General features: G+C 42.7%; 1 protein-coding gene across 1 annotated transcript in view; it reads right to left on the reverse strand.

The window, feature by feature from the left end:
- LOC144892983 (uncharacterized) overlaps positions 1-24,682 on the reverse strand; it is a 65,931-nt gene that overhangs the window by 15,138 nt on the left and 26,111 nt on the right. The window contains exons 9-18 of the mRNA XM_078782143.1: positions 23,842-23,955; positions 20,119-20,313; positions 17,091-17,141; positions 14,535-14,646; positions 12,515-12,594; positions 11,628-11,820; positions 6,120-6,248; positions 5,796-5,901; positions 4,945-5,076; positions 4,708-4,831 (exon numbers count right to left, since the gene is read on the reverse strand). Of these exons, the coding sequence (XP_078638269.1) occupies positions 4,708-4,831; positions 4,945-5,076; positions 5,796-5,901; positions 6,120-6,248; positions 11,628-11,820; positions 12,515-12,594; positions 14,535-14,646; positions 17,091-17,141; positions 20,119-20,313; positions 23,842-23,955 (1,236 nt within the window). The remainder of the gene's footprint in view (positions 1-4,707; positions 4,832-4,944; positions 5,077-5,795; positions 5,902-6,119; positions 6,249-11,627; positions 11,821-12,514; positions 12,595-14,534; positions 14,647-17,090; positions 17,142-20,118; positions 20,314-23,841; positions 23,956-24,682) is intronic.

A 24,682-nucleotide genomic window follows, 5' to 3' on the forward strand; every position in this document is an offset into this window, starting at 1 on the left:
GGGGGCTGGAGGCTCCTCAGTTGTGGTTGGTTTCACTTGTCCATCCGTGTCTTTGTAAAAGCCGTTTTGCAGGGGATTCAGCTGAGGATCCTGTTGAGCAATGCTTGCCTGACCCCACACTCTGGCTTGGATATGGACTCCAAGGATGTGCTGCTTGAGAGCTCCAAGAGTAGGAGGAAGCCTGTCACTTTCTGCCATGTGTTTGCAAAAGAGATACCATCGTAGTTCGGGGATGCTGTCGATGTGGATGCCATTTGGAGAGTAAGCAGCGCATACAAAGTTAGCTAGTGTGGACAACATGTCCTCCGTCACTTCAGTTGCATCTAAAAGCATTCGCACGGTGTCTATGACATCTTCACTTGCTTTGAGGTAGACATGCAGCCAGGTTGCTTTGCCTATTCGAGAGAACCTCCCAGTGTTGTCTGCCCCTGTGAAAGCATGAAAGGCTGGCAACACCTTTGCTCTTTCGACCCCTAGAGCTGTCCACAGTGGCTCTATTTGAAGTATTCCAGAGGCCATGGAAATGGATGTATTCCTCAGCAGTAGGTCATAGTTTGCTATGACTAGTACTAGGACATCTGTGTCGGGAGAGAAGAACACCAACTGCGCATCTTGTGGGTTTCGCTGGGATGCCAGCACGGCCTGGTGGATCAACAGGGTGTCAGCTTCTTCATGGTTGTTGTCCTCGAAGAGCAGGTCACTGTTGCTCCTAGTACGCCCTGAAGCAGACGTGATGATCAACTTGGATGAGTGACTGTTGTATTCTAGAGCTTTCGCTGCCAGATAGTCAGTCAGATCAGCCTTTGTTTTGTCATGAGAAAGGAATCTGCTCATTGGGATGTGTTTGATGTTGGTGTCATCTCTGACTTGATACTGTACTGCATCCTTTCCTTGCCTTCTTTTAGCCCTGGTAGCACTCTTCAGAGAATCGTTTTTGTACGTGTCAAAGACCAGTATGATCTCATCACAATCTTTTGTTAGAGACATGAGTCTGTCATTGAAGCATTCACCCAGATCGTTGACTTTCACTACAGTGGCTGGTTTCTTTGTCAGCTTATGCACAAGTACCATCCCATCCACCAGTGCAATCTTCCGATTTGTAGGTTTACTAGATGTGGATGCCATAGTTCTTGTGTCCATTGGATCTTCTTGTAGAACACTTGCAGCTGGTGTCTGCTGCTGATCTTCGGGGTGAATTTCTGCTCTTGCTAACTTGTCGAGGAGATGAATTAACTTCGACTTGTCAGTGCATGGAAGAATTGTCCCATCTGGAGCGAACAGTGCTCTTGGTGTCACAATGAACTCGTAATTTCCGATGGCATATTTCTGGTTGACGTCTCTGTTTGACTTGGCAAGGACCATGAGCCTTCCGTACAGTTCCTTAGTCTCCTTCAGATCCACAGTCCTGTCTCTGAGTTTCACTGTGGTTCTCTTGTTCCCAGACGTGAACATCTTGTTGTTCTCCTTCTTGACTGGTGCCCAGAGGCTAACATCTCCATTGATACGCTCCGACATGTAGTCTTCATACAACTTCTGACCAGTGACATCAATGTTCAAGATCTGTGGTACATACTCGTCTGGGATGTAAGCATTCGTTATCACATTGTGCAGCTTGTCACCTTCAGTGTCAAATGGATTCCCGTGACTCAGTATCGCAGCCTTGATCTTGTTGATTGCTTCATGCTCCCTCTTGACTGCACTTGGACCAAGGTCATGATGTTCTGTGATCTTGTCACCTTCCAGGCCAAACTGACTCTTGAAGTCTTTTGACAGGCGTGATAATTCTGGTGTAACCATGAAGAATCTCTGTCTAGCATTGGAATTATTAGAGATGAATTTAGAAGCTCTATTTAGAAGATGAGATCCTGAGAAACATCAATTTTATGGCGGCCAGTTTGAAAAATCCAAGATGGCCGCCACATAGGAGCTCTATGGTCATGTCTAGCTTATCGAACTTGTTACCATTGGATTCGGGGCCCTTGAAAATGTATGTTTAGCCGTTAGAATCAAAGCTCTATGTTATTTAGAAGCTGAGATATTGAGAAAAATTAGTTCTACGGCGGCAATTTTGAAAATCCAAGATGGCCGCCATACAGGAGTCTGTGCAAATAGCAACATTGGTTTTCTGACTGACTATACAATATAGTTTCCAAAAATATATAGTTTTCCAAATCCCCCAAAAAATCCAACGAAACTTTAAATCTGGACATACTGAACCTGACTATACACTGGAAGTAAACTTGTCAGCTGTTGCACACCAAAAGGTGTCAAAAAGTGAGAATGTGCACGTTCGGTGAGATGATTTTAATTAAACACGTTACCGATTAATTATTCATTATAATTATTGTTCGTGTACTGCACAGCGCTGTCACTATCCTAGCGCATTGTGTGCAGCTCTCTGGCAGCTGTACACTTGTCATGTAGCATCATTCGCTACCAAGATACATTTGGTGTCTTATCGCATTTAAAACGAGAAAGAGCAATCATGGATTGCAGACCCTCACCAGGACGTGTTTCAGTGGTTTTTAAGGCTTTTGTATTAAAACAAATACGGCGGCCGAACCACGTGACCGACGATGTCATAATTATTGTTTTTCTCCACCAATTTATCCCTCGATGATGCTCAAGAAATTTCATCTTGATCGGATGAAGTTTTGTACTTGTCGAATTATGACGTCATAATGGAGGCACCTATGACATCATCATTAACATATTTTATTCCACATGGAGAGTTCTTTACAATGAGCCATGTCTCAATTTTTTCTATTCAGCACTTTCAGAGATATGTATAGAGGTGCAAAGTTTTTCAGTTTTTCAAAGATGGCGGCCAAATCACGTGACCGATGACGTCAAAATTATTTTTTTTTCTCCACCAGTTTATGCCGACATGGCACTCAAGAAATTGCATCTTGATTGGATGAAGTTTTGTACTTGTCGAATTATCGAATTATGACGTCATAGTGGAGGCCTTGGACCGAGAGAGTTAAAAGTTAGAGTTAAAAGTTAAAAGAGTTAAAAAGTTAAAAGTTAAAAGTGAGTTAAAAATTGGGCACAGTCTATTCCAGGGCAAGGGGCAAATTCCAGGGCAAATCATAAATTTTCATCGAAAAATCATCACTTTTCATCCTATTGACCTGAGATTTAATCAAGATCGTCAATTTTGATCTTGATGAAATGGACAATTTTCTGGATCAACTGCAACCTTTTTTCTGGGTGGGGGGAGGGTGGGGGGAGGGGGTGGGTGGGTGGGGAAGGGGGGTGGATTTTGCAAATATCGTGCTCTGCATGACGTCTTCCTTCTTGTTTGTTTGTTTGTCTGTTTGTCTGCACAGAATAAATATGATTTTCTCTGCAACCGTTGGTGCGATTGACAGAAAATTTTCACCATAGGTGCAACTCCACCTGTACAATTTTTATGATAATTATGACGTCATATGTCACGTGGTTTGGCCGCCATCTTGGAAAATTGAAAACATTTGCACCTCTATATCTTGGAAAGTGCTGAATAGAAAAAAGTTGATACATGGCTCATTGTAAAGAACTCTCCACGGGGCATAAAATATGTTAATGATGATGTCATAGGTGCCTCCATTATGACGTCATAATTCGACAAGTGCAAAACTTCATCCAATCAAGATGAAATTTCTTGAGCATAATCTAGGAATAAATTAGTTTTGAAAAAAAATAATGACGTCATCGGTTACGTGGTTCGGCCGCCATATTTGTTTTAACACAAAAGCCTTTAAAAACACCGAAAATACATCCTGGCGAGGGTTTGCAATCTCTGATTGCACTTTTTCTTGTTGTTATTATGTATTACTTGTGAAAAACTTAAATGTACTAAGTTTAGATATACTCTATCTGTTGAGTGTTGAAATTTTTTTTTAAAGTAAATTTACTCCGTCTTCATTCAGTCCTTTTCAACCATGAGTCAATTAACGTGTTTCCAATTGATTTCTTTGAAGAACGTTGTGTTGAATCTATCGTGATCTCACTGCCAACATCTATAGTGATCACACTGACATTTTGCCACTTTCTTTGCAGAATATGAAGTGCAAAAAGCAGATGCACATGAAAACACCATTTTAAGAACTTCAAAGAAAATACTATGAAGGAAAACAACTTAAAGCTAGCACAAATAGATTCTCGGCAACGATCGCATACGTAAGTACGGCAGACAACGCTATCATTAGCACGTATGATGAAAATTTTTTTTGGCAACTACAATAATTGATTGAAACATTTACAGTGCCACCTGTAGCAGCAATCTAGCTATTTAAGATAGGCACAATCGACTAAATTCAGGAGAAATTGGAATCAACGCATCCTTCTGAGGAAATTTTGAGATCTGCCTCTTCAAGACCTGCAAGGACAAAATTATTGGCAAAGGATATGGTGCATTTTAGAAACCTCTTACACTCTATGTTAGATCAGCAATGTTTTCAGACTTTTTCAGGCATCCATGTGATAAGGCACTTTCTGACCCCCACATCACCCCCGTCCCTCCTGGCAAATGGCAGGGGTGACAATTACTGCCACCCCCCTCCATGCTGCCATCCCTGGCTAAAAGTACGTTTGTGATTTAAAGCTTGCCTTTTAAACGTAAAATTGATGCAAACTGCAGGTCAATCATGCCTATATTACTTGTGGGTTCTGTTTAATTATCTGCCTCTTAAAAATGTCATGCTTGTCATGTTTAGAGCATACCAAACTGCGGCGCAGGAACGAGAGCCGATTAATTGCGTCTTCTTCCGCCTTATTGAGTTCGTCCAGTGTGGCCAGGCTGGAGACGACTTTCTCCAGATGTTCGGTCAAAATGATCTCCACACAACTGATGAAACAAACACATGAAGATCGATATCTGACTCGAATTAAAAGAGGAAGAAAAAAAAAACCTCCCAATTTTCACTCCTTTGAGCTTGTACATCAATGTGCAAAACTCACGCTGTCGCCTTTGTGATTTCCTTGACCCCACTGAGAGGATCTGCAGAATCTGGACAACGCAGGACGCAAGGCGCTAACACAATGGCGAGAGCATTTGGAGACATGCGGTTTGATTCTTCATGCTGAGCTACCCTGCAATGGCAAATGATTAATCAGTAGTGGCTTGGAGAAGATACTCCTCGATCGTGGAGGAAGACAATCTAATTGCATGCAAGCACAGCGAGCTTTGTAAAGCATTCAACAAGTCATAAACAATACTGATTAAAAGGAATGATCTGTCAGACTTTCTTTAGGTACAAAGGGTATGACAGGTATCAGCAATGAGATAGCACATGTTGTTCATGTACCATCAATTTTAATATATTGTAGTGTTTTTTAAATCAATTTAAATGTCTTGCAAAATATCTGTGGTACCTGCTTACTTTTATGCAAGATGCTATGGATTGTTTTGCATCCACATGACTGCAGAATGGATTAATTGATCAAGAAGCCTATTGTCCCAAAAACGAAAATGCCTGTTTGGGTCAATTTTGACTCTACCAAGTGTCGAGTTGAGACCAGACGGTCGAAACACATTTCTGATTCATCACTAGCCGATTTATGAGGGCAGTTTTGTTTGAAACATAATGGGACAAGTTTGGGCATCCTCCTTCAACCTCCTCTGACAGTAATATAATTGTTCAAGCAAGTGTCTAACATTTTGCTCAGATTTCCTGGAATCTGGAGAACAGTATCAATATAACGAGTGGTTAAATGCCCTAAAGAAGACACTCCATGAATCTACTACCTCCAATAGACTTAATGATCACAAATAAAGAAAAGGTGGGAGCAGAGACTAAGGGGGAGATTACCTCACAAAATGGAAGACAAGTCTCTCCAGCAAGTTAACGTGTACTTGCGGAAGCTTCTCGATTATCGAGTAGATGCAGCGTAACTGTTCCTTGCGCTCTGGCAACTCTGTACACAACACCAGAAAAATAGCTAGATCCTCTACAATAATGTTGAAGTTCTTATATCATGCAATATTTGGTCCTTAAAAATAGAGAACAATTCAACCTTCATGTATTCTTTGCCATCTCTAGGTTCATCCGTTCTAATCTTCCTTCACTCAGAAATCAACTAAATATTTTCATTGTGTAGGTGATTTTTGTTGTCTTCACAAGGAGAAACGTTACCAACAGCACGGAGGAAGTCATAATAATGTTCGTATGTCATTAGGGGATCAGGAAGGTCTCGAAGCCACTGCTTCAACACGCTGGCAACTACATGCACTTGATACGTGTCCAGGATCACCCCATTAACATCTGGTAGCACATGGATAGAAGAGATTAGCGATTAAAAGGCAGACCTCAAGGTAGCACAAGGTAAAGGTAAATAAAGGGTATTCAGCCCACGAAGTCTGTGCCATATATACAACACAGTACGCAAGTAGTATGAATCACACATTAAAGGCAAGCAGGGAATTTGGCCACGGTACCAGAACAAAATGGCCTACTTTTTTTTCAATAAGCATTAAGATATTTAAATCCAATAAGTTATACACAGACAGGACAACCAGCTTTACATCCCCACCTAAAATACAGCCCTACTTCCTGACACTGCACCAAAATGACAATTTTTAGAAGAGCAGCGATCAAGGATCAAACTCAACTTGAACAGCTAAAAGTGAAACCTTGACTAGTCTTTAACTCATTTTAACTCAGTCTTTAACTAAAAGATTTAAAAGGATGAATATGTACGTTATTTTCAAGAAAGGCACATCTCCACTACAATGCTGACGCTCCTTTTGGTCTCACACACCATTTGGCTATCCAAGGATTTGGGCCATCCAGTGCAGACACTGCATAATTATAGATCTGTACAACATTTTTGGCATCAACCTGCATTTTAAAGGCCATTTTCCCTGCTAGAGCGGGGGTTAGCCTTGCGGTCCCCATGACAATCTTCTCCATTTTGCCCTATTTTCTGCATCTCTCCTTGTTAACCCCCTTGCCCGCATTTCTTCTTCCACCATCTTTAGCCAAGTCTTTTTCGGTCTTCCCCGTCCTCTGCTTCCTTCTACATTCATTTCCATCACTCTTCTCAACCAGTCACTTTCATCCTTCCTCAACACATGACCAAACCATCTCAACCTGTTCCTCTTCACAGCATCAATCACAGGCTCTATTCCCATCATCTTTCGCAATTCATCATTTGTCTTCCTCTCTCTCAACGATACTCCACACATCCACCGAACCATTCGCATTTCCACCCTTTCCAACCTTCGTTGCTGCTCTACGTTCATTACCCATGTCTCGCTCCCATAAATCATAACACTTCTCACACATGCAGCATACACCTTTCCCTTCAGCTTCAACGACACTCCCCTCATCATCAGCACGCCACCCAGTTCCCGAAACTTCTTCCGTGCACATCTCACTCGAGCAACCGTTGCCGAGTCTGATCCACCTTCTCCATTCAGCATGTCTCCGAGGTAGCAAAATGTTTTCACACCTTCCAGCTTCACGCCATCTCCAAGATCCAACTCAACATTTCCTCCATCTGCAGCTCCCTCTGTGCACACCTTACATTTGAATGTAGCTGCCACACTGGTTAATGACCCTCTCAGACCACTACATTTTTGATGAACCCACTCGGCGCACATTGTACATTGAATGGAGTTCACTCCGACACCCTTCCTACACACAGCACAGGGCCACTTCCCAGTTCTTTCCACCTCACCACATGCTTTACCACTTGCCATCACCTTCGTCTTTCCGATATTCACCTTCAGACCTTTTGTCTCCATACATTCCTTCCACGTGGTCATCTTTTCCTTCAGTCCATCCATACTTTCCGCAATCAACACCAGATCATCTGCATACAACAACTCCCACGGTAAACCCTCCTTTACGTTCTGAGCCAGCACCTCCATCACAGCTACAAATAGTAATGGACTTAGTACCGACCCCTGATGCACTCCCACCTTCACCTCAAACTCACCACTGTTCCCGTCCTTCGTCCTTACAGCTGTGCGTGCTCTTTTGTACATTGCCATCACTACTCTGATCAACCATTCCTCCACTCCTAACTTCCTCAATGCCCATGTCAATACTTTGCGTGGTACCCTATCGAATGCTTTCTCCAGATCAACAAACCCAAGAAACAACTTCTTCCTCTTCTCCATGTACTTCTCCTGCAACTGCCTCACAATGAAAAGCGCGTCTGTCGTTCCTCTTCCTGGCATGAATCCAAACTGCATTTCGTCGATCTTCACTTTCTTCCTTATCCTCCTCTCCAACACCCTTTCCAATACCTTCATTCCATGCTCCAATAACTTTATCGCTCGGTACGAGCCACACTCCAGAGGGTCACCTTTCCCCTTGTATAGAGGGATGAGGGTACTCAGTTCCCAATCCACTGGAATGCGGCCTTCTTTCACCACCAGATTACAGATCTCTGTCATTCTCTTCACACCCCAACTTCCTGCTGCCTTCAACATATCTCCCACAACTCCCGTCGGCCCTCCCGCTTTTCTACCCTTCATTGCTTTTATCGCTTCCTCAACTTCCTTCTCAGTTATCTTCTCTGCCGGTCCTAAAACAGGGTTACTCTCTATGTTGCCATCCCATTCATTCTCTGTATTCAACAGCATTTCCATATATCTTTTCCATCTTCCTTTAATTCCATCTGGGTCGACAACGATTTGTCCCACTTCATCCTTCAAGCAACTCACCCCCATCACATCACACCTCTCTTTCGCTATCTGCTTTGCAATCCTGAATACTGCTTTCTGACCCTCTTCCGAATCCAAGCGTTCTCCGAACATTTTCCTACATGCCTCCTGCGCCTTTGCTACCTCTTTCTTTGCAGCCTTCCTGGCTGCCTTATAACTTTCATGCTCTGCTGTTTCTGCTCCCGTACCCTTCGCCTTCTGCCACTCCTTGAACTTCTTCCTCTTCTCGTCAATCCCCTTTCCAACTTCATCATCCCACCACCATGTTTCCGAGTGCCTCGGTGGTCCTTTTGTCCATCCACATACCTCACCAACGGCTCCCAACAGACAAGCTTTCATTGACATCCAACCACTTTCAAGCTCAACCACATCATCCTCGACCCTACTCAGCCTCTCTTTTAATGCCTCCCTTACTGTCACCTCTTTCAACCTCCACACCTTCATTCTCGGTTGGTACTTCACCCGCCGAGCTCTCCTCACACCTTTCACCCTTACGTCGCAGACAACCAAGTGGTGCTGTGAAACAGCCTCCTCCCCCGGGATCACCTTTGTGTCCCGGAGGTGCCCCCTATCTCGCCTACGCACCATCAGGTAGTCAACGGTTGTCGTCGACCCACCTGACGTGTATGTAACAAGCTTATTATCCTCTTTCTGGAACTGAGTATTACAAATCAACAAATCAGCTCCATCAGCAAACTCCAAAATCCTTTCACCTTCTCCATTTCTCACACCATATCCGTAACCCCCATGAACTCCGTCAAAACCATCCATACTCCTTCCCACATGTCCATTTAGGTCTCCTCCTACCACAACAACTTCCTCATCTTTCACGTTTCCCATCAGCTTCTCTATCGCACACCAGAACGTGTCCTTTTCTTCATCGCTTCGACCAACCTGCGGAGCATATCCCGAGATGACGTTCACCAAGAGCTTTCCAATCATCATTTTCACCATCATCAACCTATCACTCACTCTAGTCACACTCACCACACTGTCTACAAACTCCTCAGAAAACAGGACACCAACACCATTCACGCCCTCCAGGCACCCTTGCCACACAAACTTGTATTTCTGTCCCTGCCTACCCTTCACCATTCTCACACCACTTCCCTTCCATCTCGTCTCTTGCACACAACATATGTCCACTCTTCTTCTGACCAATACTTCCACCACTTCTCCTGATCTCCCTGTCATTGTCCCTACATTCCATGTCCCAAACCTCAGAAACCGATCTCCACTTCGGGCTGTACCCTGCCCATATGTCGTTGTAATTTTCATGGTTCCCTTTTTTTTTGAGGCAATGTTTTTATGGCCGGATGCCCTTCCTGACGCCAACCCTCTTAGTCGTCTCTTACGACACGCAGGGATACGGTGTACCTATTCTTATCCAGGGTACACACCGGGAAACGTTTAAAACATGGAAATTCTGGGGGGTGGGGGGGGGGGTGGTATCAAGGGAAAGATAAAATGAAAATAAACCCCTTCAGCCGGCACTTAGCTTGGCTTCCCAAAGAGTACTTTCAGGAGCTTGGCGGCTGTTGAAACTGGGGTAGCCACTCATGCGGGAAGTGGTCCAAAATGGCGGTGTAGAACGCCGCGCGTCAAAAACACAACAAGCGTGAGGCGAGCAGATTAGACGGCCTCCTTTCGATTCTCTACCGTCAAGTCCAATGCGGCCTTCAGCTTCCAAGAGCCCAGCAGTTGTCCAAAACCTCGTGTGGGGAAATGTGGTATCTGTCCGTCGTCTTGTCCACCGTCCACACGCGGCTCCAAGCTCCGGCGCGAGGAAGCCCTCCGTCCACCCGCACGCTTCGCCAGGCCACGATGCTTTATACGACTTGCTTTATACGCATTGTTAAAAGTAAATAATGACAGATGTTTTCTTTCACAATCTTGCGAGATTTCCAGAACTCCTCGGCGTCAAGGGAAAGATAAAATGAAAATAAACCCCTTCAGCCGGCACTTAGCTTGGCGTCCCAAAGAGTACTTTCAGGAGCATCGCAAGTCACATATCTGGAGTGTCAGATTTGTGGGCACAGAAGGAAAGGTTTAGGAGGAGTAATGAGATGGAAGAGATGGGCACATATTGAGAGGGTGAGAAGAGGGGAGAGATCAAAATTCTGTTTTATTTGCATATGTAATAAATAGATGGTCCCTTATAAGATAATAAAAGTCTAAATAAAGAGGAATCACATTAATTCGAGATTTAAGGAATGGCCAAGGAGGTGATGCCCTTCTATACTGTATGTATTCCATTCAATGGAAGCAGAACTTAATTTTTCTCAAAAGTGGTTTTTTTTTCACTACAAAAAGTGGAAACAGGTGGGACAGCAAGATGAAATGCTCCTTTCAATGGTGTACTCCATCATGCAAGATCCTCCCTATGAAGGATTTGGATCATACTTCCTTATGTACCGTTTGATTAGTGTTGTTTAATGGTCTACAATGCAAATACTGTGTTGATAGGTAAGGGGACAGGTACAAAGCAAGAGATGTTTGGAAATTTCAATTAAAGGATATGCTGATTTGATGCATCATACTCTGTCACAGAGCGTTGGTTCTGCCGAATCAGTTTTTAGGCCTGGGTCATGCTGGGCTTTTCACACTCCCTCTCCCAGGAGTAGTTACAACAGGAATTAGTAATTTGTTCATGGTGACGGCGATAGCTCGCATACTCTTTGCGAAGCACACTACATCTTCCAGCTAATGCCGGCAAATGGGACAACAGCTTAACATCCATCTAATGGACGACACACACATTGGTGAATCACCCTGATTGTGAAACACCAGGATAACAGTTTTAACTGGGTCTGGATTCAAACCCAGTCTAGATGGCTTAGTAGTGAGTGAGCATACCTCTATCTCGGCCATCATATCAGCCTTTAGAGGGTATTATTTGAAGTTAATTGGTTCCTTGTGTGTTAAGTTTCCCAATAACAATGCACTGTCTTATCTCAGCACCACATACCTGCATCCAGTTCCTCGCGGAGCTCACGGGCCTTGTTGGCTGAGCCACACTTGCGGTAGAGGCCCTCTGTGTAGAGACCACACAGCTCAACATATCTAAAAAGCTTCTCCACCATGAGGGGCACAGTACCGTCTTCAGCCGCCAGCATTGCCAAAGGCACACCAAACTGGCGTGATGTTACCTCCACCTCACCCTGGAAGACAAAATCAGGTTCACACAATGCAAGAAAAATGACCTGAAAAGAAGTACAATGTGAGGAAACAAACTAAGATACGACACCAAGTGACTACATATTCATCAGAAAGACCAGGCGACCAGAACAAGGAACAAATAATGGCCTACCAAACAAGAATGAAGGAGTTAGACCAAGGAATTGCAAGCTCAGTCATTAAACTTATCACATGTTGCAATGCCTTCATCTACAAGCAATTCAAGGAGAACATAACTGCAGGGTCTGACTACTAAAAGCCACAAAACTAATCCATAATCGGTTTTGGTACCTTCTCAAGGTGCGAAGAAGCTGATAAAAACAGCATGCCATCAATTATGGTTCATTCTCAATTACAGTAATCTATTAAGGCCATCTGGTAATAAGCTGTAAAATCAGTATGTCATCAATTTTGGTACATACATACCACATAACAGACAACCTACAATATGAACAATGCTTGGATTGCCATATTATCTTTACTTCCATCGACAATGCTGAATGCTGGACAGGATTTGCATTATTTTAACCTGCTTGTTGATGCTAACAAAATTTCTACCAAAAGATCATTCCTACTAATCTCCTGCCAGAATAAAACAATGTGAGGCCTACAAAGCAACCAATCTACACCGTTTCAGATTAGGAATCAAATGATTCAGGGCACACTTCCAGCTCGTACCTTCCTGGTGGATATGAAGCTTCCATGACAATGGACGATGACCAATGAGCAGCACTTTTTATGACAGGTGTATTTACACACTGCAGATGAGAAACACGAGGGCAGGGTAAAAATCAGTGTTCATCTGTTGTTACCATTCGTTACATCAGGTCATGAGGCCGAGCACACACTGAAATTAAACTTAGTGTTTCCCTCGCCTGAAACTACAAAACTTAATTCCATGGCAAATGTGAAGCCTTGGAATAATCAAGTATCAATGACAATTATATATCTATAGCAATTAATTAACAAGAAAGAGCAATTAGAGATTGCAGACCCTCACCAGGATGTGTTTTCAGTGGTTTTTAAGGCTTTTGTATTAAAACAAATATGGCGGCCGAACCACGTGACCGATGACATAATTTTTTCTCCCCCAATTTATGCCTATATGACGCTCAATAAATTTCATCTTGATCGGATTAAGTTTTGTACTAGTCGAATTATGACGTCATAATGGAGGCACCCGTGACATCATCATTAACATATGTTATTCCCAATGGAGAGTTCTTTATAACGAGCCATGTCAAGTTTTTCTATTCAGCACTTTGAGATATAGAGGTGCAATGTTTTTCAGTTTTTCCAATATGGCGGCCGAACCACGTGATCTATGACGTCATAATTATCATGAAAAAATTCTACAGATGGAGGTGCACCTCTGGTGAAAATTTCCTGTCAATCGGACCAACAATTGCAAAGAAAATCATATTTATTCTGTGCGGACAAACAAACAGACAGACAAATGAAAAATCACTCATGGAGTGACACTTGGCAAAACAGAACAAAGTAGAATGGGACTTAGTAGAGCATCCTTTTGACCTCACAAATAATTTGTGGTAGAATTCAGTGACCTGATATGCAAATCGTCTTCAAAGTTTAAGTTAATTGGATGAAAATTGACAATTTTAGAAATTTGGCCTATGTTGACCTTTTGGCCCATGCTGATCTCAAAAATAGTTGATGGTTGAATTCAGTAAGCTGATATGCCTATCCTATTCAGATTTCAAGTCAATCGGATGAAAATTGAGGATTTTAGAAATTTGAAATAGTGGTTGACCTTTGGCCTATGTTGACCTTTTGACCTCAAAATATATAGGATTTCGTGGGACCACGAACTCTACAATTTGGTGAAGTTTCGTGAAGATCGACTTAAAATTGTGACCTGTAGTCAAGTATAAGTGAGCGGACAGACAAACACACAAACAAGAGTGATCAACATTCTTGCAAAAAAAATTTTTTTTTTTTTTTGCCAAGTAACAAACCGACTCAAATGCAATACCGTCTCCTCTGACGAGGGTAAATATGAGATGGGATGAATATGTGCATGATACAGGGAGAGAGAGAGAGAGAGAGGTTTCTGGGGATGAATTCCCAGGCTAAGTTAACATCAGGGCCAGTAGATATGAGAGACCAGTCCTGAAGAGAGATGGCTGCTTGCAGTCCTTGCCAATCTGCTTGATTGAAATGCCAGACTCACCTGCGCTGAGATAGCTCTCAGAATAGCCAGAGATATAGAATCTCACAAGAACAAGCAAACTTTTAAAACACATGTTTGTTTGTTCTTAATATAATTCTCAACCACTGTGTGTCATTTGCTCTTGAGTGAGCTTTGACATCTTCCCATTACATGACAACCTGCACACAAAATACCTTAACTCTAAAAGGAACCAACGATTAAAATGACAGAGGAACAATGGAAGGATAGGATAAAACCATTTTCAACAGAAAACCTTCCTTGGAAGTAGTGAAGAGTGAGCATATTTGATACACATTAGCAAAAACAACTACCAAATGTGGCTTAGCGCTATGCTTTTGGCCTCACAGCACTGAGTTTAACAAGATAAATCAAAAGATGCTCCACAGGAAGGGTCGTTAACGAGTTCATACACTTCAGCAACATAAAGATTTACTCATTGTAAAACCAGCTAAGATTTCAAATTGCCCTACAAATCATACAATTATTACAATCTACTATGTGACTTACACTTGCAAACGTAACCTCTGTCCATCATCCACATGAAGGCTTTACAATGTTCACATGACGTAGGGATGTTGAACTGCATGCTTCGAAAAAGGTGTCCACGATGCTTTACCACCTATTGGTACATTCAGTTAAAAAAAAAAAACATAGAACAGGGAGGTTACAGTGCAGTAGGGTATACCACAATATGTTTTATTCAAAAATAAAAGGTCTTAAGAAATAAACATTTTAGTCAAGTGAAAATATATATACATACTAGCTGAATGCACCCGGCGTTGCTCGGCTTCTTTTTGAATGAATTTAATCTTCTGTACAAAAAAAGGAATTAAACGCGGCCTTCGTTCAGTTACTACTATAATTCAGCTTTTACTCGCGGCCGTAGAAGATTGACTACTACAATTCAGCTCAGCTTTTAATTGCGAAATGGGCCCAGCCCGGCCGAGGCGGCCTCGACCGGCCTCGCCACCTAGCCTATAACCTTCCCGGGGCTCGTCCCGACATTTTTAGTTCTTTTTGAATGAATTTACTACTATAACTCAGCTTTTACTCGTGGCTGTAGAAGATTGACTACTACAATTCAGCTCAGCTTTTAATTGCGAAATGGGCCCAGCCTGGTCGAAGCGGCCCCGACCATCCTCGCCACATAGCCTATAACCTTCCCGGGGCTCGTCCCGACATTTTTAGTTCTTTTTGAATGAATTTACTACTATAACTCAGCTTTTACTCGTGGCTGTAGAAGATTGACTACTATAATTCAGCTCAGCTTTCAATTGCGAAATGGGCCTGGCCTGGTCGAAGCGGCCTTGACCGGTCTCGCCACCTAGCCTATAACCTTTCCAGGGCCCGCCCTGACATTTTGTGTTTCAGAGGTTTCCTATCTTTCACCGTTCAGGAGATTAGTGCGTGCAGACAAACAAACAAACAAACAAACAAAAACTTTCTATTATATATATAATAATACATAGATATACAATGTGTTAAATCCCTTAGCTTGATGGAGCAGCAAGGCACAGATAACATAACTGCCGAAGCTGTGCGAACTGTGAGCAACAATGACCATCTGCCACATGAGCACATCGTCTCCACCTTGCTGCACATCAGCCAGGAGATGGGATAGCAGTCAGGGGTAATATTAATAAAACCAACACAGGTCCTTCCGACCCGATAAAGGCAGCAAGGCATGAAACACCAAAGGGTCTGTTTTGGTTTGATTACTACCTTCTGAGGCTTGCGTGTGGAGAGGCAACTAGCGACACACACACACACACACACACACACACACACACACACACACACACACACACACACACACACACACACACACACACACACACACACACACACACACACACACACACACACACACACACACACACACACACACACACACACAACATTTTGACCCATTCCTCCCCACCCCCTCCCCTACATGTGACATACATATCATTCCTGTTGATTTGCCTCCCCTTTCTCTCTTTTCTTCTATTCTAACCAGCTTTCGTTTGTCTTTGCCGTTTCAAGCTTACAAACTATTCTCTTCTCCAGCTGCACCCCCAACTCCCTTCCACTTCCTTTCCACATGCTTCCTCAATTTTACTATCTTTTCAAATGACACCCAATCCCCCTTACTGTTTCCCCTAGGTAATATGTAGATAACCTCTTTCCACCCGAGTTCAAAGGTCATCAAAACACTTGTTGGATGGATGTGCCAAGTCTTAAAAATATGAACCGTTACTTCATGCTGATCTTTCTCACAACTAGAAAATCACCAAAGGTGCCAACTTGGAGTAAGCATTTTCTCCCACTCGGATTCATCGGGATTCCCACCACCAGATCTTTAAGACAAGGATATTGCACGATTTGCATCAAATGATGTAACAATACCACCTAGCATTGATAACATAGCCTCGGTGTAATTGGCAGAAATCTCAACTACTTGGGTGAGCTGGAGGAGCAATTGTCATTGTTTGAAATTTCTGCTGAAACGATTTTGTTTGATGCCTATAATTGTCAGGAACACATGTGATGCATTGATATTGTGTTGCATTGCAATTTTGTTGCAATGCAAGTGACAACCACTCCTTCATTCCTCTTTATTCCCACCTCTGAAACAAACTCCCTTACTCTCTACAATCCCTCGCGTCCCTCCAGGTCTTTAAAACTGCTGTTCACCACCACCTCTTATCTTGATCTTGAAACCTTGATCTTTCTTCCCCGTTATCGATCGATCGATCCCCGTTAATTCACCCCAGATCCACTTTTTTTGAAATACCGACCCCTTTCCTGGAAGTTCTAGCAGTGTCCATGTGTTTTATACCTGTCCCACCCCCACCTTCCCATGCCTCCTCCCCCCAAGCCCTCTCCTTCCCACAGATATTCCAATGTCCCTGTTCTCTGGTGTTGTACTTGTGTGCTTTCCTCTCTCCCCATCTTGTCTCCCGCTCCCTTTATTGTATGTTTTGTTTGTCCGATTGTTTTTTCATGTGATTGATGTTAGCTCTTACATGAGCCTCGATCTTATATACAAAAAAACCCCCAAAAAACCAGGGTTAAACTCACGTATTCTGCTTCCTTCTTATTCCTCATCTTTTTCCGATCCAGTTTGGGAACCTGAAATACAAAAACCACTCTGCTATCCTTTCAGCATAAAACACAATCATCCCCCCGATTCCACAACCCGAAAAATACAACCGGTCACCCAATAGCTGCATGCTTATTTGAATAACTGACCAATTTATATTACAAATCTCTGCTGACGATCATCAAAAGATGACGCATGAAAAGTTCAATAACGACGGATGCTCAAATTTCCCAAGATTTTTTGGTTCAACCAAAAAAAAAAAAATCCAACTGGGAAACCTTCCAAAGTGTTCTAATGTCACAGAAGTTGATTCACCATGTGTTAAAATAAAGACCGTCACAGTATCTAGTACGACTTATTTTAACTGCCCCAATTATTTACCCATCTTTTTATGGGGTTGGCCAGGGAAAGTTCATGGCCCAAGCTTTCATAAGCCGACTGGCAAGGCCTGATATTTGAATAGATCTAATTTGGTCAGGAATTTGTCATTTGTTCAAGGTGCAGGGGATAGCTTCCTGACCCTTTGCAAAATACGCCATGAAATCTTTCATGTTCACTGATAAGGCAAGCAGATAGGATACCCAGCTTAGGGAACATCCAACGGACGGTGCATTTTGTGATGCAACACCCTGACTGCCTGTTCATAGTTGGGTCGGGAATTGAACCTAGACTCAAAGGCAAGTGCACTACCATTGCACTCTCCTGTTTGGCACTTCTGTACAGTAAGAGGAAAAAAAAATCCAAAAACTATTTGCCAGAGGATGTAACCACGAAGTGGCCACTAATGCTTTACAAAACCATGAAGTGTGAGAGCAGGAATGCAATGTTTGAAATCTTATTTTAGTTTTTCCAATGTGGTAAAACCATATTTATTTAAAATAATGATGTTGTAATGAAAATGCCTTTGGGGTAGGAGTTAATTAATTAGGCAGTTATATCCTAAATTAGCCTGGTGTTGACTTAGCGGTTAGGGTGCCGGCTTGGGATCCTAGGATCCTGGGTTAGAATCCCGGTTAATCGCTGAATTAACGCCAAGGGGGTTGACTCAGCTTCCGAGGTCGGCAAATTGAGTACCAGTTCACTGGTAATTCCCTGTGTGTCGCAAGAGGTGACTAACAGGGTTGGCGGCAGGGAGGGCATCCGGCCATAAAACATTGCTTCAAAAAGGGGAACACGGTGCCCGAAAAAGGCCAACCCCCGCTCTGCGGGGAAAAATGGCCTCTAAAGGTGGTCTCTTATATCCTAAATTTTGTTCAGATCAGTTGTCTCATAATTACCCCAATTGTCACTGCCAGGATTTCCTGTCTGGTATAGTTCCTCATCTCTCCCTTCATATTTTCACCAATTATGTATATATCCTTTTCCTCTAATTGCCCCTCTTTAATTAAGCGAGGCCACATGTGTTAGTGAAGAAGGCCTCAATGGTTAAAAAGAAAAGAAGAAAAAAAGGTTCTGGTGCAGGCGGTCATGGAGCCCGACAGCTGGATCCCGATTGAGCTTGGGAGACCACTGCTGTGGCAGAACAGCAGTCAACACCAATGAACAACCAGTGTGATGTCCCATGCCAGATCCATTAAAATCGTGAGTGTGATTGCTCTCAGGGCTCTCTGTTTACTCGTCTATTGTCTCGCTCTCGGCAACCATCCTGCTTCTCTGGACCAGATCATCTCCTCACCTCTTCTCTTCTCCTGGCCTGCGCATATACCCTCAACTTGCTCCACGGACACATGGTCCTGTCCAGGTATTCATGAACGGTGTATTGTTTTACGCCATCAACCCAGATCAAGCCCAGCGGGTGCGTGTATGGGCTGGAGGGAGCCTGCACAATAGACCGGCACTAGCCCACTGTATGGCCTTTATTGTGTTGCCAACCTGTTTTCCTTGCAAATTACATCTGCATATTCTTTCATCATTTGAATGCCTTGGATGAAAGATGTTGCCTGTGGTATAATAAATTATTTTCGGAAGCAATAAGCTTTAGCCTGCCAACATTTTGGCAGGTAAATCAAATTAATAATGGTAACAATGAGGAAATTTAGCAAACTTGAGCCAGATTCACCTCCACACATCGGCATCTTACAGAGCGGTAGCTATTGTGTTTTTGCTCCTCTCCCTGCATCCACCTTGCATTTATTTATTCCATTGCTCTTTAATCCTGGTTCTTCCTTCCTGTTCTTTTAGCTCCTTACTTGTGCATAAGCTTGTATCCAGCCTATGTCTTCCTTCCATTTCCACCCCTTTCCCTTCTTCATTCATTCTCACAGTATATGTTCACGTGTTCCGCTGGGTTATGTTCTGTGTTATAGCTCTTCCATGATACTCTACTTTGCATAAAAATGTGTTGTACTTGCTTAAAAGGACTCCAAATAACGTGGCCATGGGGACCCTCCTGGGTCTGTGGATCCTCTGTTGAAAACGTTCTCGTGGAGCATTATTTGTCCCTCTTGTTGATCTTTCCCTATAATTAGTTTTAATATCTTAGGACTTGGATGATTTGGTTGACATTTCGATCTGAGTAACTGTCTCATGATGCTGGGATCTCAGGTTCAACTCCCGCATACTGCGTTTATGTGTTCACGGTCTGCCAACATGACTTAACAATATTACATAACTACTTAATATTACTTAACAATATTACTTAACAATATTACTTAACAATATAACAATAATGGATGACAATCAACAATGGTGATCAGCTTCAATCCGAATCATATTGAATATGTATAAGTCTGTCACCAAAATATAATTTTGAAGAGTTCACTAATGGGTCATAAATAACAAAAACAAGTTGTTTGGCCACTACTTGGGCACTAAGCAAAGGATTTTGATACATCTTTGGTGATAATTTTCTTTCTGAACCACACCGAAGATGAATCAAAAATTTCCAGACCCAGGTGACTGACCATCCGGGCCTTTGGTCTACTTTTACACAAAATAAATTGGCCACTGTATGTTCTGAAATTTAGATACAACATACATCGGTCGTTATAAATTGATAAACTGCACCTTGGATGGGCAACTGTCTTCTGAACGGCTTCCTCTTACAAATTCATCCAAGAAAACTTTGATGGTATTGAGACCAAAGGGAATAGGAAATGGAGGCAAGGAACCTCCATTGGCCTCCTGTCGAATGACTTGTGTCAACACACTCTCGAAGTTCTCCAGCAGGTCTTTATACTGCAGGGTTTGCAATGCACCCCCCTGGGAGGAAGAAGGCAAATATTCTACCAAATGATAATGGCATGAAGTCATCGATCACATTAAAAAGCAATGGTACAAATAAAGACAAGTGTGTACATCTAAAGCCAATGAAAAAAAACATCTATTGCCAATGGAAGGGGGAGGGAATAGAAGGATGACAAAGGCTGCACATAAGCTTATGCACAAGGGGCTGAAAGAACATGAAGAAAACTAGAACGGCACTCAGTAGAGAGCATACCTCCACCTGGTTGGCCATATCACTCAATGGTGAAGAATCACTTAAAAAAAAAAAAATTCTCATATCCGAATCCATAGTCATATCTTCACCAAAATCGAATCGATTCTTCCTTGTCACGCACCCAACCTGTCCAACAAGATTCGTCCAAATCCATCCATAATTTTTTGAGATATCCTGCTATGTATCGTTTTTGGCCTCATTGCCCAATGGTGAAGAATCACTTAAAAGATTCTAGTAGCCGGATCCGAATCCGGATCTTCACCAAAATCTAATCATTTCGTTCTTGTGACATACGCTACATCTCTGCCAAATTTCGCCCGAATCCATCCACAACTTATTGAGATATTTTGTTCACAAACAAACAAACAGACAGGGGTGAAAACATAACCTCCATCCACCTTTGGTGGCAGAGGTAAAATCAGGATTAAAGAGCAATTCAATAAATGAATGAAAGGTGGATGTAGGGAGAGAGGAGAAAACACAACTAGATATCTGCGATCACAAAGCCACTGCTAAGGGCAGGCCTTTCCCTATTATAAAAATGCATTTGGCAGGGATTACAGCTTTCAGGCTTCTTGGGTATGTCTGTATCGACTTTTCACATTTGGATTTGGGAAGTTTCTCCCATTTAAAAAAAAAAAAAAAAAACACCTTTAGAGGCCATTTTTCCCCGCAAAGCGGGGGTTGGCCTTTTTCGGGGACCGTGGTTGTTGTTGTTTTTCGGTCCCCTTTTTGAAGCAATGTTTTACGGCCGGATGCCCTTCCTGCCGCCAACCCTTTTTGTTGCCTTTTACGACAAACAGGGAATTACCAGTGAACTGGTACTCAATTAGCCGACCGGCGACCTCGGAAGGATGAGCAGGCCGAGTCAACCCCCCTGGCGTTAATTCAGCGATCGACTGGGATTCGAACCCAGGATCCTAGGATCCTAAGCCGGCACCCCAGCCGCTAGCCCAACACCAGGGTTCTTCCATTCTTCCTTGCAAATTTGCTAAAGCACAGTCAAGTTGGATGGGGAGTGTCGATGAACAACAATCTTCAACTCTTTCCACAGATTCTCAATGGGATTAAAGTCTGGGCTTTGGCTAGGCCACTCAAGGACTTTCACGTTCTTGTTCTGAAGTCAGTTCAGTGTTGCTTTGGCTGTATGCTTGGGGTCATTGTGCTATTGGAACGTAAATCTTTGCCACTATCTCAGGTCCTTTGCTCTCTGAAGCAGGTTATATTCAAGAATTTGCCTGTATTTGGCTCCATTCATTGTTCCCTCTATCCTTACAAGTCTCCCAGTCCATGCCGCTGAAAAGCATCCCTATAGCATGATGCTGTCACCACCATGCTTCACGGTAGGGATGGTGGTAGATGGGTGATGAGCTGTGCTTGGTTTCCGCCAGACATAGCGATTTGCATTCAGGTCAAAGAGTTCAATTTTCGTCTCATCAGACCACAGAATCTTTTGCCTCATGGTCCTCGAGTCTTTCCGTGCCTTTTGGCAAACTCCAGTCATGCTGTCATGTGCCTTTTATTCAGGAGTAGCTTTCATCTGGCCACTCTCCAATAAAGCATAGATTTGTTAAGTGCTGCAGAGACTGTTGTCCTTCCAGCAGGTTCTCCCACCTCAGTCAAGGAACCCTGTGGTTCTGTCAGTGGTCATTAGGTTCTTGGTCACCTCCCTAACCAAGGTCCTTCTTGCTGGGTTGCTCAGTTAGGGTTTGCGGACAAACAAACAAACGGACCCAAATGCAATACCCTCTCCTCTGGTGAGGGTAATCTATCTATAATTCCAGTAATCTCTGTGTGTGTGTGTGTCTGTCTGTGTGTTTGTTTGTCTGTGACCGCTGTTTCTCGACAACCACGGGTCCGATATACTTGAAACTTGCCAGGTATATTGCTGGGGACCCGAGGATGTGCCTTTTCAAGGTTTCATATTAATCGGACAATTACTTACCGAGATATGTCCAAAAAACGCTTCAACCAATCAGAGAGCAGCGAGCTATCACGTGTGCCGAACGTGGCGATCAGACTCTACCTCGGACGGCACATTTGAGAGCGTATTCATTTATTTCACGTTTGCAAACTATGTTGGCGTTAAACTATGTTTTAATAAAGTTTTAAAACTAATAAAAACGAATTTGCGATTCATTCGCTTTCCTGCGCATTTGTGCACGCGATGGCGATTGCTTTACCAAACTCCGGAAGCCGTTCGCTTTGGACCAAACCATTGCATGTAAATAGAGGGGGGGGTTCTGTGGTCGTTGCGAATGGACCAAACCATTCATGTAAATAGAGGGGGGGGATTGTCACTGTACTCGCAAGCCGTTCGCCGTTCGCTTTGGCGTTGCGAATGGACCAAACCATTTCATGTAAATAGAGGGGGGGGATATAATTTTAGATAGATATATAGTACGGGCATATATATAGTACGGGCATGCCCTAGTTATATCAATAATAATAATAGCACAATTTCAATGTTATTACAAAACAATATTAATACTAATAATATATGAGCCCTCCTCCCCAAGCGGGTTTACTCCTTGGACAAATGTTGTGTTTACGTGCATAAATGATAATAGCACAATTATTGTGTGGTTTTCTTGTGGGGCACCCCTACCAGAGGTAAAAAAATAAAATAAACCACAAACATGTATTATTACCTTTTTTAACAGTCGCTACTGCTGTTTAACACTAAACTGAAAGGGAGGAAACCCGACATTCTTGAGGCATTGTATGCTTATCACATCTGTGCCTTTGAAGATCGATGTGTTGTCAGGAATGAAACGTATTGCATTTAAATATTTATTTTCATTACGCAGAATGAAAACGAATATACAAAGGCTTCAACAGTCTATGTAGGACTACACCGAGTCTAACTAATCACATTATTCTATGCAACTATAAACAAGGAAATAAGGAGGGCATTTGGCCCATTATTGCCGTGTTGCACTCATTATTCCTTCGGTGTAAAATGTCCATTTCTGGGCTTAGATGGTTTTCACCGAGTGTTTACCTTAACCATTCTTCTTCCAAGTGTCCCTCTTTTGTTTCCCTCCTTTCCGCTGTGTTCATGTTTTTATGACTTTGCTTATCTATGACTTGATTTTAGCTAACAACAATCTTCTTCATGCTTTATTGAGGTCAAAATAACCCATTCTTCATCGCATGACCTAACTTGTTTTGGAATGTGCTTACAGCTTAGTTACCATATTGCACCAAATCATAACTCGTGTATCAATCACAGAAACCCTCTTCCTGTGGAAGCAGAAAAATAGCGTACACAGCCCAAATCAACCTACCGGCAGAGGCAAACACATTGTATGAATGTTCTCTTGAAACCTCTGCAGTGCTTTCTTGAAGAGTTGATCCACAATATTTGAAGATTGTATTTTTGATGAAAGCAAGCCGTTTATCTGCAATATGGACAAATGGAGGGAGCAGCAAGAAGGTGGGATGTTAGAAACAAGCCGAGAAAGAAATACAAGAGCAGCTCAAACACATTATGCAACATCACTTTGAAAATAAGCCTCAGGAATGGCTTTGAACCTTCACTCAACCATTCAACTGTTGGCTGTGCAAGTTCGTAGCTTTCCATCAAAATGTTAATAAAACACTCATTGAAATACGAAGTCTCCTCTGATAACTCACTTTTGTTGTGGCTAAAGCATTCATTGCGTGTCTGGTACGTCAGTGGTTCGATTCTGACCCTAGTCGAGTCATATAAACGACTTTTAAAATGGTACGTGCTCCTTCCTCGCTTAACACTCGTATTTAGAGGATAGACAAAAGACTAAACCAGTGGGTTCGTATCCCATGTGTGGAAGGATTTCACATTAAAATGCCTTGCTAACTCTCTACCACCTATCCTGTATTTTACGAGATTGTCCAATTTTATACCAAAGTGTCCCTAGTAACTTTTCATACCTTCCTGTGATGATATTTGTCCCGTAATCTCAGTATTTTGGCTTATTTCAGTCATGATGCAATTTACCATGATGTGCTTGGCTTGTTCAGACAGTGCGACTTTGACATGCTCTAGAAGCCATCTTGGACACCTTTAAATACGCAATTAAAACCTCTTAGCCTATTTAAATACTCAACTACGCCCTTGGTCCCCACCTTTCACCCTGCAAGGAGGCC

Source organism: Myxine glutinosa, chromosome 7 (genome assembly GCF_964187855.1).
Source record: "Myxine glutinosa chromosome 7, kmMyxGlut1.1, whole genome shotgun sequence".
NCBI classification, from domain to species: Eukaryota; Metazoa; Chordata; class Myxini; order Myxiniformes; family Myxinidae; genus Myxine; species Myxine glutinosa.